Below are 19,791 nucleotides of genomic sequence, written 5' to 3'. Positions count from 1 at the left end.
GTGTTGCTTTCCCAAATGCATGTCAGTCTTTCCTGGAACTGAATTGGAATTTCTTCAATCAGGTTTCAGCTTGCCACAGAACCAAAATGGCTCTTATCAAAGTTACAACTGGCATCCTATATTATTGGCATAGGTATTGTGACATCCAGCAGAGCGGCGATGCTGATTGGCTGAGCGGGGAAGATTTGCATCAGGCAATCAGTACTTCCAGAAAGTGGACCTCAGCAAGACACCCTCCATGTTCGAGTGAAGGCAAGCGTTCAGCAGAGTGGTGACGCTGATTGGCTGTTGCGGGGAAGATTTGCATCGGCCGGTCAGTGCTTCTAGAAAGTGGTTCGTGGAGGAGCTGCAGTCAAAGGACAGTTAAAAGACGGGTTGCATCTGAACTGGAGGAGCAGGAACACGGCAGGGAGCGATGAAAACCTGTTGGATTAAATTTCATCTATTTCAATGCAAGAGGGCTGGCAGGTAAGGCTGATAAACTCAGGGCATGGATAGGTACGTGGGACTGGGATATTATAGCCATAACTGAAACATGGCTAAGGGATGAACAGGACTGGCAGCTTAATGTTCCAGGGTACAGGTGCTTTAGGCGGGACAAAGGTGAAGGAAAGAGGGGCTGTTGCATTTTGTTTGAGGGGAGCATCCCGGCAGTAGTCAGAGATGAAATAACTGAGGGTTCATCCAGAAAAGCATTGTGGGTGGAACTAAGGAATAAGGGGATGGTGACCTTATTGACGTTATAGTATAGGCCCCCAAATAGTCAACGGGAATTAGAAGAACAAATATGCAGGGAGATTGGGGGACTTGCAGGAGTAATAGGGTTGCCATAGCAGGGGATTTTAATTTTCCTAACATAGTCTGGGACTGCCGTAGATAGGGTGGAATTTGTTAAATGTGTTCAGGAAGGTTTCCTCAGGCAGTATGTGGAGGCCTTACTCAGGAAGGGGCAAAACTTGACCTACTCTTGGGAAATAGGGACGGGCAAGTGACTGAGGTGACGGTGAGGACCACTTTGGGACAAGTGACCATAGTTCTATTAATTTTACAATAATTATGGAAAGGGACAAAACTGGTCCACAAGTGCAAATTTCATACTGGGGCAAGGCAAATTTTGATGGAATTAGACAGGAGCTTGCAAGGGTTGATTTGAGTAACTTGTTTGAGGGCACAGGGACCTCCGACAAGTGGGAGGCCTTTAAAAGTGGAATAGCTAGAGTTCAGAGTTTATATGTTCCTGTTAGGGTGAAGGTCAAGGCTGGCAGGAGTAGGGAACCCTTGTTGACAAAACATATATAGGTTTCAGCCAGAAAAAGGATGCAATGCTGAGGTACTTTTGTGGGGGCCACAAAAAATCCAGCACGAGTTTCAAGGATACAAAGAAATAACATTTATTTACAATAACATATATACACAACAGCAGCAACCTCGCTTGCTGCTTACTCCTTCCTGCTGGTTCCAAACTGGCCAGCTTTATTTATACAGGGAGTCTGCTAATGATTTCTCCGCGTCCTCATTGGGGAAGCTCATACTCCCACAGGATTGTGGGATTGTCATTAGTCCCCAGCCAATGGTAAGCAGGCAGGTTATAACATCCCTCCCCCCCCCAAAGTCCAAGGAATCCACCGAAGACCCTGGCGAAGGAGGGCGTCGGACTCGTTTTGCCAGCCAATGGTAAGCAGGCAGGTTATAACAGGTACATGCAGCTGGAATCAAGGGATTCCCTGGAGGTGTGCAAGGGATACAGGAGGATACTCAAGAAAGAGATTTGGAGGGCAAATAGGGGCATGTGGTAGCTTTGGCTGAGAGGATTAACATGAATCCAGAGGGATTCTTTAAGTATATTGTAGGAAAAAGAGTAACTGGAGAGGGAGTTAGTTGCCGTTTATTGTTGGGGGGGGGGGGGGTAGGGTTTGGCAGGGCAACTGTTTTTTCTTCCTTATATTGTTGGGGTTGTTTTGTTTTTGTCTATCTTTTGTATGGTGGAAATTATGAAATATAACAAATAAAAATATTTTTTAAAAAAGAAACAAAAGTCGATATGTGGCAGAATTGACCTTTTTTCCACTTGCAATGAAAAAACAGAGATTGCAACAGATTTAATTAAGAAATCAGAGTCAATAATGAGTAGCCACACTTCTAACACTGCTACAAGTTATATTCCATTTTCAATTTATTGGATGAAAAAAGGAAATTGACGGTTTGAGATTTTGAAAGTCTTGAAAGCACACTTTGAACCCAAGTAAACGTAACTTATGAATGCCACGTATTCAACATTAGAGCTTAAGGTGAAAATGAGTTTGATGATCAGTATGTAACTGAAGAAATGAAGCTTGCATAATCATGTGAATTCCGGCATCTAAACGATGATTGCATGAAAGAAAGAATTGCCTTAAGCATAGGAGATCCCTAATTGAGAGCGAGTCTACGAAAAAAGGAGAAACTTACTCTCAAGAAAGTGACAAATGTATGTAGAAATGCAAAGTTTGTAAAACGTTGGCTCGAGCACATGTATGGCAAAACAAACTAGCTAGACATTGCTGTGCCATGAATCAGACCAGAAACCTTCACAGACTTGTGCAAAGTGGCTCAACATGGTAATACAAAAACAAAGCCCTCAAAAGTAAGGTTGAGGCTATATAATGGCATGATACTCATACCAAGAGGCCAAATTTGCCTGAGAATCCAATGTAATGGCAAGAATGAAGATCTCCAGATCATAAATGTACACTACAGCCACTCATCTCAGCAGGAGCAAGTCTAAAGCTTGGGCTGGTAATGCTAGACATGCCAACAGAGAATAGCAATGTATGGCAGCACTATTGATTGTCAAATAGATCCGAGAGGAGTAGAAAGATGCCAATAGATCCGCGAGGAGTAGAAAGGTATGTTTGCAGAATTGCAATCTCTACCTGGAGAATATCATCCCGAAGTTGATGGGAGTGTAAGACCAATTCAGCATCTGCCAAGGAGAGTTCCAACTGCCCTCTAGTCACGCCTAAAATCAACAGTGAAGAGCTGAAAAAGATGGGAGTAATCAAAAAAGTGACAAATCCAACAGACTGTATTAGCAACATAATAGTACCTGGAAACCAGAGAGTATACGTTGACCCAAAGGACCTAAATAAAACACTGCAGAGATCTCACTGCCCAATGCCAAAAATCAAAGGAATTTTGTCACAATCTGCGAAGGCAAACTTCTTTACTACCTCCTCCACAATAGTCCTCAATACCGGGGCCTCATAAGGCTGCATACTTAGCCTCCTACTACACTCCCTGTACACACATGACTGCGTGGCAAAATTAAATTCCAACTCCATCTACAAGTTTGCTGATGATACGACCATAGTCGGCCCGATCGCGAATAACGATGAGTCCGAATACAGGAGGGAGATTGAGAACCTAGTGGAGTGGTGCTGCAACAACAATCCATCCCTCAATGCCAGCAAAACTAAAGAGCTGGTCATTAACTTCAGAAAGCAAAGTACTGTACACACCCCTGTCAGCATCAAAGGGGCCAAGGTGGAGATTGTTAGCAGTTTCAAATTCCTAGCGGTACACATCTCCAAAAATCTGTCCTCGTCCATCCACGTCGATGCTACCACCAAGAAAGCACAACAGTGCCTATACTTCCTCAGGAAACTAAGGAAATTCGGCATGTCCACATTAACTCTTACCAACTTTTACAGATGCACTGTAGATAGCATCCTATCTGTCTGCATCACAGCCTGGTATGGCAACTGCTCGGCCCAAGACCGCAAGAAACTTCAGAGAGTCGTGAACACAGCCCAGTCCATCACATGAACCTGCCTCCCATCCATTGACTCAATCTACACCTCCCGCTGCCTAGGGAAAGCAGGCAGCAGAATCAAAGACCCCTCCCACCCGGCTTACTCACTCTTCCAACTTCTTCCATCGGGCAGAAGATATAAAAGTCTGAGAACACACACAAACAGACTCAAAAACACCTTTCCCGCTGTTTCCAGGCTCCTAAACAACCGTCTTATGGACTTACCTCATTCATACTACCCCCTGTATGCTTCACCCGATGCCAGTGTTATGTAGTCACATTGTGTACCTTGTGTTATAACCTATTATGTATTTTCTTTTATTTCCTTTTTGTTCAGCATATTTCCTCCCTTAAAGGGATTTATTGACCTCGATGTATTTCTATGACAACCCAGCAGTCCCATGATCATTACTAATGAGTCTAGCACTTTATTCCAAATGTATTTATTAATTGAATGTAAATTCCTTCTGGTGCCAAAGTGAGATTTGAACTCAAGTCTCCAAATTATTAGTCCAAGCCACTAGAGTACTTGTCCAGTTACATTATTACTATGCTACGCGCCCCCCCCCCCCCCCCCCCCCCCCCCCCCAAATACCTCTTTTACCAAGTTCTAAGGTTTCCTTATCTGCACAACATCATATTTTGTTTTGTAATATCCTTGTGAAGTACTTTGGGACATTTCATTTTGTTGAAGGCATTATGTTGAAAGCATCATGCAAATACTAAGAATTAGTATAAAAGGTTTGATACTGTAGATGTGGAAAAGACATTTCAGCCTTTTGGAGGAGAGCAGAATTAAGGGTTATAACTACAAAATAGTCACTAATGAATCCAATAGAAAATTTAGGAAAACAAAATGTGCAACTTGCCATCACAAGGAGTAGGTGGGACAAATAACATAGATGCATTTAAGAGGATGCCCGATAGGCACATGAAGGAGAAATGAATAAGAGTTACACCAATGCAGTTAAATGAAGATGGTCGGAGGGAGCTCAATGGAACATAAACACTGGTATGAACCATTTGAAATGAATGACCTGTTTCTTTGCTGTATGTTCCATGTAACCCTGTGTACCAGGTGTCAAGGAGGTTTACAGACAGCACTGCACTTCAACAAATCAATATGCCTGATGTGTTGGGTACTCTGCTACACAGACGAACCAACACGGTTGCGAATGGTACAACTCAGTTTTATTGCTAACATTTATTTACAGTGGTAAACTGGTTACTGAGGTTCGATCATAACCCTAGAATCTGTGGACCTATTCCTAATACTATCTTGTAGTAGCACTCAGCACATGGTGGATGTCTGAGTGGCTTGCTATGAGCTCTGTGCCCTGAGCTGTCTCCTGCTGGAATGCTCAGGAAGTGTCGTGTTCCCTGTTTTGTACTGTGTATGTTCTTGCCTGTGATTGGCCTTGGTGTGTGTGTGTTGATTGGTCCATTGATCTGTCCATCAGTATGTATGTGCTATGATGTTTACCTGAATATCATGACATCCCCCCTTTTGTACAAGAACATGTGCCTATGTGGTTATAAATAGAGATGTGTACTGAGTGCAGCTGAATGTGTGTGTGGCAATATCTACAGCATGTACATGGGGCTAAACTATATACAAGGGGCGATGTCGGGTGCGACATAACAACGAGGTTGTACCATAAACAAAGAACGGGGAAATGTTGAACGACAAAAACGAACTCCTGCAACGACAAGGAAGAACAGAAACATATTAACACAGTGGTATTATGAGTTCAATGTACAAACGGTCATAAGTCCAGTCTAGTAGGTGGGCGACGAATTCGGGTTGACCGCCTCAAGGGTGGGTGTGGATCCACCGGCTGAGGAATGGGCCTGGCCACGGGCGACGACGGAAGGGGCATGGTGGCAGGAAGCTCCACGAAGTCGATATCAGGAACAACAGGAGGGCGCGGTGTCGGTGTAAGTTCCCGTAGCGCGCGTGGAAGTAGGCGAAGAGCCCGGTGATTGCGCCTACAAATGGAGCCATCAGGCATGCGAACCAGGAACGAGCGGGGAGCCACGCGTCGGAGAACTTCGGCAGGTGCTGACCAGCCACCTTCTGGTAGGTGGATGCGGACGTCGTCTCCAGGCGCCAGGGCGGGAAGATCAGTTGCCCATGTGTCATATGCCATCTTCTGGCGAACGCGCTGCTGTTGCATTCTGTGCAGTACTGGAGCATGGTTGGTTGTGGGGACCAGAATGGATGGCATGGTGGTCCTGAGGGCGCGACCCATCAACAGCTGGGCTGGTGAGAGGCCAGTGGCTAGTGGGGCCGAGCGATCCGGCAGCAGCAGCCTTGCAGAGGAGCCACTTAACGATGTGAACGCCCTTTTCCGCCTTTCCATTGGACTGGGGATGCAGAGGGCTGGACGTCACGTGTGTGAAGCCATACGAAGCAGCAAAGAACGACCATTCCTGCCGAGCAAAACAGGGCCCATTGTCCGACATGACAGTAATCGGAATGCCGTGGAGAGCGAAGGTGTCTTTGCAGGCCCTTATGACAGCGGACGATGTTAAATCGTGCAGGCATATGACCTCTGGATAGTTGGAAACGTAATCAATGACGATTACATAGTCCCTGCCAAGCGCGTGAAAAAGGTCCACACCCACCTTCGCCAAGGGGGACGTCACCAGCTCATGGGAATGAAGCGTCTCAGGAGGCTGCGCCGGTTGAAACCTTTGGCAGGTTGGTCAGTTGAGCAGCATATTGGCAATGTCATCACTGATGCCCGGCCAGTATACCACCTCTCGGGCCCTCCGTCTGCATTTTTCGACCCTCAGATGGCCTTCGTGTAGTTGGTCGAGGACCAGCTTGTGCATGTTGTGCGGAATCACAATCCGGTCCAGCTTTAGAAGGACACCATCAATGACGGCCAAGTCGTCTCGGACATTGTAGAACTGCAAGCACTGTCCTTTGAGCCACCCACCCATCATGTGACGCATCGCCCGTTGTAGAAGGGGGTCTGCAGCAGTTTCCCGGTGAATAGGGGCCAGACTGGAGTCGTCAGCTGGCAGATTTGCCGATGTGAAGGCCACCTGCGCTTCGACCTGACAGACGAACCCCTCCGAATCGGGCGGTGTGCTCACTGCTCTGGGTAGGGCATCCGCAATGATAAGGTCCTTTCTCGGGATGTAGATCAGTTGGAAGTCATACCTCCTGAGTTTAAGTAGGATGCGCTGGAGGCGAGGGGTCATCTCGTTCAGGTCCTTATTTATGATGCTGACCAGGGGGCGATGGTCAGTCTCAACGGTAAACTGGGGGAGACCATACACGTAGTCATGGAACTTGTCTATTCCGGTCAGCAAACCCAGGCACTCCTTTTCGATCTGCGCGTAGAGCTGTTCTGTGTGGGTCATGGCCCGCGAGGCATAGGCGACCGGGGCCCATGACGCAGTGTCATCTCGCTGTAGGAGTACCGCCCCAATGCCAGACTGGCTGGCATCAGACGAAATTTTAGTGTCACGAGATGTGTCGATAAACGCCAATACCGGGGCTGTGGTGAGCTTAATTTTGAGCTCCTCCCATTCCTTCTGGTGTTTGGGCAGCCACTGGAACTCCGTGGACTTCTTGACCAGGTGGCGCAGAGCCGTTGTGTGGGAGGCAAGGTTGGGAATGAACTTCCCCAGGAAGTTGACCATGCCTAGGAAGCGTAGCACTGCTTTCTTGTCTGCCGGTTGCGGCATGGCTGTAATGGCGCTGACCTTGTCTGCATCCGGACGGACCCCTGACCGGGAAATGTGGTCCCCCAGGAACTTCAGCTCGGTTTGGCCGATAGAACACTTGGCTCGGTTGAGGCGCAGGCCGTTTTCCTGTATGCGTGCAAAGACGCGCTGGAGACGATTATGTGCTCCTGTGGTGTGGTGGACCAGATGATGACGTCGTCGACATAGACGCGCACCCTTTCGATGCCTTCCATCATCTGTTCCATGATACTGTGAAAGACCTCGGATGCCGAGATGATGCCAAATGGCATTCTGTTATAGCAGAACCTGCCGAAAGGGATGTTGAAGGTGCACAGCTTTCGGCTGGACTGATCCAGTTGGATCTGCCAAAAACCCTTCAAGGCATCCAGTTTTGTGAAGGTTTTAGCCCGGGCCATTTCGCTTGTGATCTCTTCCCGTTTGGGTATGGGGTAGTGTTCCCTCATTATGTTGTTGTTGAGGTCTTTTGGATCAATGCAGATCCGGAGCTCACCGGAGGGCTTCTTAACACACACCATGGAGCTGACCCATGGCGTGGGCTCTGTGACCCGGGATAGCACCCCTTGGTCCTGGAGATCCTACAGCTGCTGCTTGAGGCGGTCTTTGAGTGGCGCTGGGACCCTGCGAGGTGCGTGAATGACCGGGGTGCCGTACGGTTTGAGCCGAATTCTGTAGGTGTAGGGCAGTGTTCCCATGCCCTCGAATGCCTCCAGGTTGTGGGCGAGGAGCGATTGGAGCTGTGCCCTGAATTCTGCATCCGGGAAGTCAGATGTGCCTTCTGGAGACAGAGCGTGGACTCGTTGCACGAGGTGGAGAACCTTGCATGCCTGTGCGCCTAGCAGGGAGTCCTTTGATGACCCGACGATCTCGAATGAGAGTGTGGCGTGTGTGTGTTGTGTGTCACCTGGAGCTGGCAGGATCCCACAGCCGGGATAACGTTCCCATTGTAGTCGACCATCTTGCAACGGGATGGCCGAATTAGTGGTCTGACCTTCATAGCGTAGAAGACTGACCATGCTATGAGGTTGGCGGAGGCGCCAGTGTCCAGACGGAATGTTTGCGGTGATCGGTTGACCGTTAGGGTGGCACACCATTCATCACCCGGATTGACAGTGTTCACTTGCAACGGCTGGTGGGTCCTGGCTGGAGACATCCGGTTCCCATCAATGACCGCAACACGGAAGGCGTCCCGGTCGTCTGTGTCACTGGTCTGGATATCGTCTGGGCACGACGACTCGTAGTAAGGAGGCTGAATGGTCCGCACGTCCCTGCGAGGTTGTCAGAATTGGGGAACATTAGCAGGTTGAGCTGCTCGACAGCAGGCAGCGTAGTGGCCTATCTTGCCACAGCGGAGGCATTGTCGGTTTCTTGTGGGACATTGCCACTTTAAATGTGCGGCTCCGCAGTTGCCGCATGTCGTGACGTCATGCGTTCGTTGCATCACCGCGCATGCGCAGTTCGGTCTTGCGTCGAGCACGCCTGCGCATCACGTCCCTCTGTGTCGACGTCGTTTTTGGCACGCACAAACGCGGGAGGCCTCGAAAAGCGCGCAAAATGGCCGCCCTCGTCCGGGCCGCGGGCCGGGAGGAACTCGATCGCCTGTACCCGTTCGACCTCGTAGGACGTCTGCCTCGCCGATCCGGCCGCGTAGGACCCCTGCCCCGCCAATTCGGCTGCCTGAAATTGGGAGTAGCGGCTAGTCGCGTTTTCATGCAGGACACAGGGTTCGATTGCGGAGGCTAGGGTGAGGCCTTTTATTTTTAAGAGCTGCTGGCGTCGGGTGCCCGAGGTGACCCCAAAAACGATCTGGTCTTGAATCATGGAATCGGAGGTGGTGTCGTAACCGCAGGACTGCGCAAGGATACGGAGATGCGTAAGGAAGGATTGAAAGGGCTCATCCTTACCCTGCAGGCGCTGCTGGAAGAGATACCTCTCGAAACTCTCGTTGAGCTCGACGTTGAAGTGTTGGTCGAGTTTGAGAAGGACCGTCTTGTACTTGGTCTTGTCCTCACCTTCTGCGAACACCAGGGAGTTGTAGACATGGATGGCATGTTGACCTGCCGTGGAGAGGAAGATGGCGATCTTTCTGGTGTCCGAAGCGCTCTCCTTTTCGTTGACTTCCAGGAAGAGCTGGAAGCGCTGTTTGAACAGCTTCCAATTAACACCGAGGTTTCCAGCGACTTGTAGCGGCTGCGGTGTGCTGACGGTGCCCATGGCGCAGGATGGCAGATTCCGGAGGATCCGTAGTTAGGTCCCACAGTTACTCCTGGTACTATGATGTGTTGGGTACTCTGCTACACAGACGAACCAACACGGTTGCGAATGGTACAACTCAGTTTTATTGCTAACATTTATTTACAGTGGTAAACTGGTTACTGAGGTTCGATCATAACCCTAGAATCTGTGGACCTATTCCTAATACTATCTTGTAGTGGCACTCAGCACATGGTGGATGTCTGAGTGGCTTGCTATGAGCTCTGTGCCCTGAGCTGTCTCCTGCTGGAATGCTCAGGAAGTGTCGTGTTCTCTGTTTTGTACTGTATATGCTCTTGCCTGTGATTGGCTGTGGTGTTGTGTGTGTGTTGATTGGTCCGTTGATCTTTCCATCAGTATGTATGTGCTATGATGTTTACCTGAATATCATGACAATGCCTAATCTAAATAAGAGGAACATCTGACCCTTGTTGATTAAACTTGACCAAAAGCATATGAATGCCCTTGATATTTAACCAAATTCTAGAAGAATCAAACCAGCATAGCAGGAGCAAAACAGAGAATGCTGGAAAAACTCAGCAGCTCTAGCCACATCTTTAGGGAGACAAAACGAGTTAACATTTCAAGTCCATTGGGAGGGATATGTTGGATATTATATTGTGGCTGGGAGAGATTGCAGCATGGTAGCACAAGTGGCTAGCACTGTGGCTTCACAGCGCCAGGGTCCCAGGTCCCATTCCCCGCTGGGTCACTGTTTGTGCGGAGTGTGCACGTTCTCCCCGGTTCTGCGTGGGTTTCCTCCGGGTGCTCCGGTTTCCTCCCACAGTCCAAAGATGTGCAGGTTAGGTGGATTGGCCATGCTAAATCGCCCTTAGTGTCCAAAAAGGTTAGGAGGGGTTATTGGGTTACAAGGATAGGATGGAAGTGAGGGCTTAAGTGGGTCGGTGCAGACTCGATGGGCCGAATGGCCTCCTTCTGCACTGTATGTTCTATGTCTATGTCTATAAAGGTAGCAAATTTAAGATTAACAGATGACCTGATTTTGTGGTGGTGGTGGGGGAGGGAGGTTAGGTTTGCATTAAGGCAAAAAGTGTACATGATATAAGAAAGGGAAACTTTAGACTGTGACCTTTCTTTTGTCTATTAATCCATTTTTTTTATATCCCATACATTTTCTGTCTCAATGTAGCCCCCCTCCCCCCCAACCTCCGCAACCAGGACATCTGCCTCTTGCCCTTAAGTTAACAAAGTTTTTTGTTGCAATTTCTCCCAGCTACAGAATGATATCCAATGCATTTTCCCTCTCTTTAGTTCTGAAGACTCAAATGGACTTGAAACATAAACTCTGTTTTCTCTTCCTACAGATGTTGCCAGACCTTTTGAGTTTTCCAGCTCTCTGTTTTGTTTTTGGTTTCAACATACGCAGTATTTTGCTTATATTAGAATATCAGAAGGCCTGCTTTTTTCTAGTCCTTCTCAACATATCAGTAAATTTTCTCTATTCTTTGCTACAGTGCAGACGGATAACCAATAAATCATCATTTGACTTGAATGAGAACAACTTTGATAACCAAGTGGCTAGAGGTGATGAAATATGGATTGTGGAATTTGCTGCACCTTGGTGTGAGCATTGTTTAAGGTGGGTAATAAACTAGCTTGCAATCCTTTTATTACAAAATTCAAAAATGTATTTAAACTGAACATGAATAGAAGCTAAGAAAATTCCATTATTGTTTCAGTTACATTATTGTATGTACAGATTTGTACTGCTGTTTTTCCATGTTGTGCAGTTGATGAGTTTCTTGTGGAAATTAGTCTATCAAATGCTAACTGTTGCCTGGTATGGAGGGTATTAGCTATGAGGAGCGGTTGAATAAACTCGGTTTGTTCTCACTGGAACGAAGGAGGTTGAGGGGCGACCTGATAGAGGTCTACAAAATTATGAGGGGCATAGACAGAGTGGATAGTCAGAGGCTTTTCCCTGGGGTAGAGGGGTCAATTACTAGGGGGCATAGGTTTAAGGTGAGAGGGGCAAGGTTTAGAGTAGATGTACGAGGCAAGTTTTTTTACGCAGAGGGTAGTGGGTGCCTGGAACTCGCTACCGGAGGAGGTGGTGGAAGCAGGGACGATAGTGATATTTAAGGGGCATCTTGACAAATACATGAATAGGATGGGAATAGAGGGATACGGACCCAGGAAGTGTAGAAGATTGTAGTTTAGTCGGGCAGCATGGTCGGCACGGGCTTGGGGGGCCGAAGGGCCTGTTCCTGTGCTGTACATTTCTTTGTTCTTTGAGCTTTTTGGACCATAGAATAGGTATTAACTAATTGTTGAGCTTTGTGTTGTAAAGGTTGTAAATGATTAGAAAGTCTGGATGTTTCTTGGATAGAGTTGAACTGTTGTTTGGAAAACTGGTGTTAGAATTTCAGATAAATATTATAAACGCCACCTTTCTGCATGACATAGGTAAAAAGAAAATCTTGCATGTCCAGATTTCACTCAATAACGAAGGTTAAAATTTACACCTTTCGATCAATTAGAATATAATTTTATTTAACTTTTTTTTTAAAGCACTGTACTATAGTTATTGTAAATAGTTTATGGTTTTAAGGGAACTGTTTTTTTCTAGTTTGTTGTAACACTGATAAAATAAAAATGACCAATCTGAGCAATTGGATTCTTAATAAGTGTTATCCTAATTGTGGTGAGCTTTGTCATTTTGAATGTATTTCAAAAGGGAGTTGACTAGCATTTACAAAAAGTGTCATGGATCTTTACAGCAGAGAAGGGGGTCATTTGGCCCACTGGTTCTCTGAAACAGCTATCATCAATTTATACAATTGGCCTGATCTTTCCCTGTACATTTCAGTTCTACCTTCCTGGAATTCTCTCCTTTAATCTCCACTTTACCACCTTTCTTAAAACCTAACTGTGACCAAGTTTTAGAGCTCCTAACCACTATCCTCCTAGTCACAACATATTTTCTTACATTTCCTGAGAAGCCCTGGAGGTGTTTTTCTATATAAACACGCTATATAAATGGAAGTTGTTGTCATTCACATTTAAATTTGCCATCAATTGGACATTTTGAATGTGAAATTGTTGTGCTACAGATCGTGATGGTAATTGGAAACACTCACCCATGGCAGATAATTCAGTTTAGATAGTTTACAAGTGCCAGGCAATGGCCATCTCCAACCAGAGAGAATATAACCATCACCCCGTGTCATTCAATACTATTACCATCGCTGAAATCCCTGAGAGTGACCATTGGCCAGAAACAGAACTGGACTAACCATATAAATACTGTGGCTACAGGAGCAGGTCAGAGACTAGGAATCCTGCAGTGAGTAACTCGCCTGTCCATGACTTACAAGACACAAGTCAGAAATGTGATGGAATACTCTGTACTTGTCTGAATGAGTGCAGCTCCAAAATCACATCCAGGAGCATCCCGCTTGTTTGGCACCGCTTCCATGACTGGAGGGGGAGGGTGAACAGCCAGTGGTCATGGTACAATTGATACAAACAGCTTAGGTAAAAAAGGGGGATGTGGTCCTAAAAGCAGAATATAGGGAGTTAGGAAGTAAGTTGAAAAGTAAGACCTCAAAGGTAGTGGTCTCAGGATTATTACCAATGCCACGTTGGAGCAGAAATAGCAAGATATATCAGCTGAATATGTGGCTGAAGGGATGATGTGAGTGGGAGGGTTTCAGATTCCTGGGATATTGGGACCGGTTCTGGGAGAGATGGGATCAGTACAAACTGGGCGGGCTACACCTGGGCACGACTTAGATGTCCTAAGAAAGTATTTGCTAGAGTATTTGGGGAAGGTTTAAACTAAAATGTCAGGGGATGGGAGTGTATGTAAGAAATCAGGAAGGGGAACACAGACCAGAACAAAAGAAAGATTGGGGAATACGAAAAGTGACAGGCAGAAAAATCAAGTGCCAGAATTAAACGGCCACAGGCTGCAAGGCTGTTTACTTAGCCCCCTACTATACTCCCTATACACACATGACTGTGTGGCAAAATTTGGCACAACTCCATCTACAAGTTTGCTGATGACAATTTGCTGATGACACGACCGTAGTGCGCCGGATCTCGAACAACGATGAGTCAGAGTACAGGAGGGAGATAGGGAGCCTAGGGGAGTGGAGTAATGACAACAACCTCCCCCTCAATGTCTGCAAAACTAAAGAGCTAGTCATTGATTTCAGGAAGCAAAATATCGTACGCACCCCTGTCTGCATCAATGTTGCCGACGTGGAGATGGTTGACAGCTTTAAATTCCTAGGTGCGCCCATCACCAACAATCTGTCCTGGTCCACCCATGTCTTTGCTACGACCAAGAAAGCACAACAGCGCCTATACGTTCTCAGGAAACTAAGGAAGTTCGGCATGTCCACATTGATTCTTACCAACTTTTACAGATGTACCATAGAAAGCATCCTATATGGCTGCATCACAGCCTGGTATGGCAACTGCTCAGCCCAAGAATGTAAGAAACGACAGAGTGTCTTGAACACAGCCCAGTCCACCACGTGAACCTGCCTCCCATCCATTGACTCTGTCAACACCTCCCGCTGCCTTTGAAAAACAGGCAGCATAATCAAAGACCCTTCCAACCCAGCTTATTCGCTTTTCTAACTTCTTCCATTGGGCAGGAGATACAATAATCTGAGAACACGTACCAACAGATTCAAAAACAGCTTTTTCCCTGCTGTTACCAGACTCCTAAATGACCCTCTTATGCTGGTCTGATCTATTCACACATCTCCTCTACTAAGTAGTACTGTACCCCTGTATGCTTCACCCGATGCCTGTGTATTTATGTATGGCCTATTTTTTTTTCATTTATGGAATGATCTGGCTGGACTGTACACAGAGCAATACTTTTCACTGTACCTCGGTACACATGATAATAAACCAATCCAATTCAATTCAAGTGAAAAATAAAGGAATGGGACAAGGGATGATAAAAAGACGATCCTTCAGGCTTTGTGCTTTAATGCACGGAGGGCATCCGCAGTAAAGTGGATGAATTAATTGCACAATGCGATTTAAACCAGTATTTTATAGTCAGGATTACAAGAACATGGCTGCAGGTTAATGAGGATGGGAATGGATCTAGAAAGGATGACAAAAGGGGAAAGGCGGTGGGGTTGCATTGCTAGTTAAAGCGGAAATCAACGCAATAACAGAAATCTGGTGCGGCGGGACGGAGAATATCTTCAAATTTGCAGATGACACAAAGCTGGGTGGGAGGGTGAGCTGTGAGGAAGATGCAGAGATGCTTCAGTGTGATTTAGACAAGTGGGTAGGCAAATGCATGGCAGATGCACTATAATGTGAATAAATATGAGGTTAGCCTCTTTGGTAGCAAAAACAGGAAGGCAGGTTATTATCTGAATGGTTACAGGCTGAGAGAGGGGAATGTGCAATGAGACCTAGGTGTCTTTGTACACCAGTCACTGAAAGTAAGCATGCAGGTGGAGCAGGTGGCGAAGAAGTCAAATGGTACGTTGGCATTCATAGCGAGAGGATTTAAGTACAGGAGCAGGGATGTCTTGCTGCAGTTATAAAGGGCCTTGGTGAGACCCCACCTGGAATATTGTATGCAGTTTTGGTCTCATTATCTGAGGAAGGATATTCTTGCTATGGAGAAAGTGCAGCAAAGATTTACCAGATTGATTTCTGAGATGGCGGCACTGAGGAGAGATTGAGTCAGGATTATATTCGCTGGAGTTTTGAAGAATGAGGAGGGGTCTCATAGAAACCTATAGAATTCTAACAAGATTAAACAAAGTAGTTGCAGGAAGGATGTTCCTGATGACGGGGGAGTCCAGAACCAGGGGTCGCAGTCTGAGGATACGGAGTAGACCATTTAAGACTGAGATGAGGGGAAATTTGTAACAAAGAGAGAGCTGAGCATGTGGAATTCTCTATGACAGAATGCAGTTGAGGCCAAAACATTGTATGTTTTCAAGAAGGAGTTGGATATAACTCTTGGGGCTAAACGGATCAAAGGATATGGGGGGAAAGGGTGAGTTGAATGATCAGCTATCGTAATAAATGATGTGTGGCATCACCCACATCCCATAAATGAGTAGAAAAAGCTTTATTCATAAATTCACGATAAACAAGTTCTTGCCTGCCTGTGGATATAATTTTTAAAAACCTTTGGTATATTTGGGTGTTGCAACCTATTTTAGAGGTGGAAGCTGTGGTTACTCTATGTAATATTGTATTTAATAGAGATACCCTCTAGTTGATATTTTTAGATTTGAGTTTCCAAGATATCAATATTTACAGTGACAAGAATAATTTGTCATCCATTTAGTTAGCTTTACTGCTGTTGTAAGACTTAATGTATTAAATTGAAAAGAATCACTAACCCTATTTTAATTTAAACTAGGAACATTTAGGTCAATTAGAAAATTGGGTAGAAGCAAAATCTAATTATTTTCTGACAATCCTTTCTTGGTAAACTCCGTCGCAAGCCAAAAAAAGTCCCCCATTAGTTCTTAATGTCTGGACAGATATAAGTTAAACAAAATCTATAATAAACATTTGCAAAAAAATATATTGAAGATGCACTGTTAAATAGCAATACATTTTAATAGGAAATAATAAAAATGTGATAAAATGTTTACAATCTAATTTTAATGTGCTTGCCTTTACTAGCTTATGTTAGCTATTTTTGCAATATCATTCTATTCATCCACTGTTTTGGTATCTGCATTGGTGTAATTCAGCACTGTAGAGCAGTGATAAATCCTTTCTTTTTGCAGTCAAAAGCCTGAGTGGGCTAATGCAGTTATTGAACTGACAAAACGGACAAAGGGAAAGGTCCATCTTGCAGCTGTGGATACTACGGTAAACGAGAGGTTAACTAGTCGATACGGGGTGAGTATATGTATACAATCTGTGCTGACTGTTACTAAAGCGGCCCTTGCTTTCTCCCCATAACTTGTGTCCTTTCTGTTTCAAAAAGAAGCAATTCTTTCCCTCAATTGTTTTCTATCTGCATAAAGCATTCTGTGCTCCAGCAGCATTCACGTCTAAAATAGGTTGTAACACCCAAATATACCAAAGTTTTCTTTAAATTAAATCCACAGGCAGGCAAGAACTTGTTTATTGTGCATTTGAGAATAAAGCTTTTTCTACTCATTTATGGGATATGGGCATTACCACACATTAATTTATTACGATGGCTGATCATTCAACTCAGTAACCTGATCCTGCTTCTATCTAAGGAAGCTTCTCTTAATATCTCAAATGATTTGCTTTGTGATAATTTCTCATGGATGAGTGTGGTAAACCACTGTATTGTATTGTACCGTTGTATTGTTACATGCCTGGGCTTGTCCCTGCTGGCTGCGAACCACTGTAGTATATAATATGTGTATTGTGGTAAACTGCCACTGTATTATATGTAATGTGGTAAACCACTGCCTGATGACTCCGCCTCCCCTCGGGCTCGGTATAAAGGTGGCTGCTCTCCGCCACTGCCCCAGTTCGGGATCCGATCCAGGAGGATTTCAGTTTAGTTTATTAAAGCGTCAGTTACGTTCACTACTCGTCTCGTGTTTGTTGATGGCGCATCAATGAGTATTCATTAAATCCCCAAAGAGAGAATATTTCCCTCTATCTAAATCCCTTGTAATTTTAGAAATGATTAAATCTTCCCTTTCTTTCCCAGTCTCTGGTCCAGTGGAATTATTTTAAATCCCTCTGTTATAATCATCATGAGGACCATGGAGAAAGAATTATAGAAGTCCCGATGGGACTAATGGAATACGAGCTCCCTAGGTAGGGGGCGGAGGCCAATCTAAGGACTGGTTAAGGCAGGGGATAAAAGCAGGCCCAAGTCAGGGCCTGATCAGATCTATCCTCACAGCAATGTCTGCAGTGGGAGTGAGATGCTGTACTAAGCCTGCGATTTTAAATATGTAAATAAATTCACCTTCGTTCATGACAGTTTCCTTATAATTATATTGGCGAGGAGGATCTACGGAAGCCCCAGACTCGCCCATCGATTTGCCTATCCGCCAGAAGTTCTTACTGAGTGCGGTATGTTGCATCGTTTAAAATGCTGTTATTCAGTAAATTGGATGCCTTCAATGCAGTGCTGGAGGATTGGAATTAGTATGCAGAACGCATGCAGTACTTCAAGCAAATGATATATTGGGGGAAGACTGACAAATATTTATCCTGACTGTCTGCGGGGCCCAGACATTTGGAATCATTTGGCTGCACCGGATTCCAGGTGATTTGATGAACTTGTGGTAATGGTCTCGGACCAACATGACCCCAAACCGTCTCTGTTTATTCAAAGGTACCAATTTAACACGGCAGTACGCTCCCCTGGTCAGTCGGTAATGGACTTTTTAACTCATTTGCGGAGCTTGGCTGAGCACCGCAGGTCCAGGCTGTCCCTCTCAGAAATGTTACAGGACAGACTCATTGTGGTATCAATAATTCCACTCAACAGAAGCTGTTAGCAGTAACTAGGTTGTATTTAAAGCGTGCCATTGAACTCTGGCTCTCTCACGAACATGCAAAGAAGGGTGTACAGGAACATGATTATGGGGGCATAACTTGGGTCACTCTCCCGTTCGGACTCCATATCGGCCACGGGATGGTGCGGGTCTGGCCAGAATTCCTCCGGCGGAGCAGATCCTGAGGCACGTTCATGGTGGAATTTGCATTGCGAGCGCGGCCGCAGCCCGGTGATTACATCGCCTAAGGAGGACAGTGAGAGACAGCTGCCAGGTCGCCATTAGGATGCACCACCCATGACAACAGCAGCGGTTGAGGGCTTTGCCCGTGGACACCCAGGAAGATAACCTCTGCTTGCTGCAGTTGCATTGTGTATTTTCTCTAAAGGTCGTACCGATCTGGCTTACTTTGTGTGGTGAACGTATTGCTACTGCAGTTCACCACTGTATTGTACTGTATTATGTTGATGCCCCTGAGGGCTCCGCCTGTGGCTCTGCCCCCTCGGGGGTTGTATATAAACCTGCAGCCTGTAGGCGGCACTCAGTACACAGCAGTCGCAGGCAGGCACAGATCGAGCTTATTAAAACCACTGTTCACTTCTACTAATCGTCTCGTGTGAATTGATGGTCGCATCAATTTAATAAACTAAGATATCGCAGTGGAAGCCGCCCTCAAGCCTAATCGACTGGAACTCGACCCACAGGCAGCTGAACCCAAAGGAATCTTCTCACATTTGCTCCGCTGCTTTGAGGCCTACCTCGCCGACTCCACCTCGCCCGCCGTAACTGAGGCACACAAGTTGAGTCTCCTCAACGCCCCGGGTGAGCCACAGAATCTTTTTACTAATCGAGCACCCGACCACGTAAGCAGACGCGATCGCGATCCTGAAAATACATTACGTGAGGCCAGTGAACGAAGTGTCCGCGCGGTATCTCGTCACCACACGTCGTCAACGCCCCGGGGAATCGGTGGAGGAATATCTACACGACCTGAGGGTACTCGCTTGGCACTGTAACTACAAGGACGGCACGGCCTCGCAGCGCATGGAACCCGCCATCCGGGACACCTATGTGGCTGGAGTCCGGTCCAGCTATGTCAGACAGCACCTGCTCGAAAAGGGCGTCCTCGACGTAGAAGAGACGGTAAAACTATCCACCTCATTAGAGATAGCTTTCCAGAGCCTAAATGCTTTCCCCTCCGACCACGCGATTTCCTCATGGGCGCGGAGGCGCAGCCATCACCCGACCCGAGGGTGCCCCAGGCCTGTGCCGCGTGGCTGCCCGCCCAACCCGGGGGGCCGTCTTGCTATTTTTGCGGTCAGAACTAGCACCCTAGGCAGCGTTGCCCAGCTTGTAATGCAACCTGCAGCGACTGCGGCAAGAAAGGACATTTTGCCAAAGTCTGCTTGGCCCGACCCAATGTTCCAAAATCGCAGGCCCGACTCACAGACCCGCAGACCCCACAGCGTGGCTGCGTGCCTGCCGGTCCTGCCCCCTTCTGACGCGTCATCCGCCTTGTGCTATCCATGGGGGCCGCCATCTTTAACTCCGCCCGCCATGTGT

General features: G+C 46.4%; 1 protein-coding gene across 3 annotated transcripts in view; it reads left to right on the top strand.

Moving 5' to 3' along the window:
• LOC140410548 (protein disulfide-isomerase A6-like) overlaps positions 1-19,791 on the top strand; it is a 121,339-nt gene that overhangs the window by 46,953 nt on the left and 54,595 nt on the right. For all 3 annotated transcript variants that reach the window (XM_072498784.1, XM_072498782.1, XM_072498781.1), the window contains exons 6-7: positions 11,239-11,363; positions 16,519-16,633. In XM_072498784.1, the coding sequence (XP_072354885.1) occupies positions 11,239-11,363; positions 16,519-16,633 (240 nt within the window). The remainder of the gene's footprint in view (positions 1-11,238; positions 11,364-16,518; positions 16,634-19,791) is intronic.

Source organism: Scyliorhinus torazame, chromosome 4 (genome assembly GCF_047496885.1).
Source record: "Scyliorhinus torazame isolate Kashiwa2021f chromosome 4, sScyTor2.1, whole genome shotgun sequence".
Lineage (NCBI taxonomy): Eukaryota > Metazoa > Chordata > Chondrichthyes > Carcharhiniformes > Scyliorhinidae > Scyliorhinus > Scyliorhinus torazame.
Note: the sequence above shows the minus strand (reverse complement) of the source record. Positions and strands in the feature narration are given on the sequence as shown.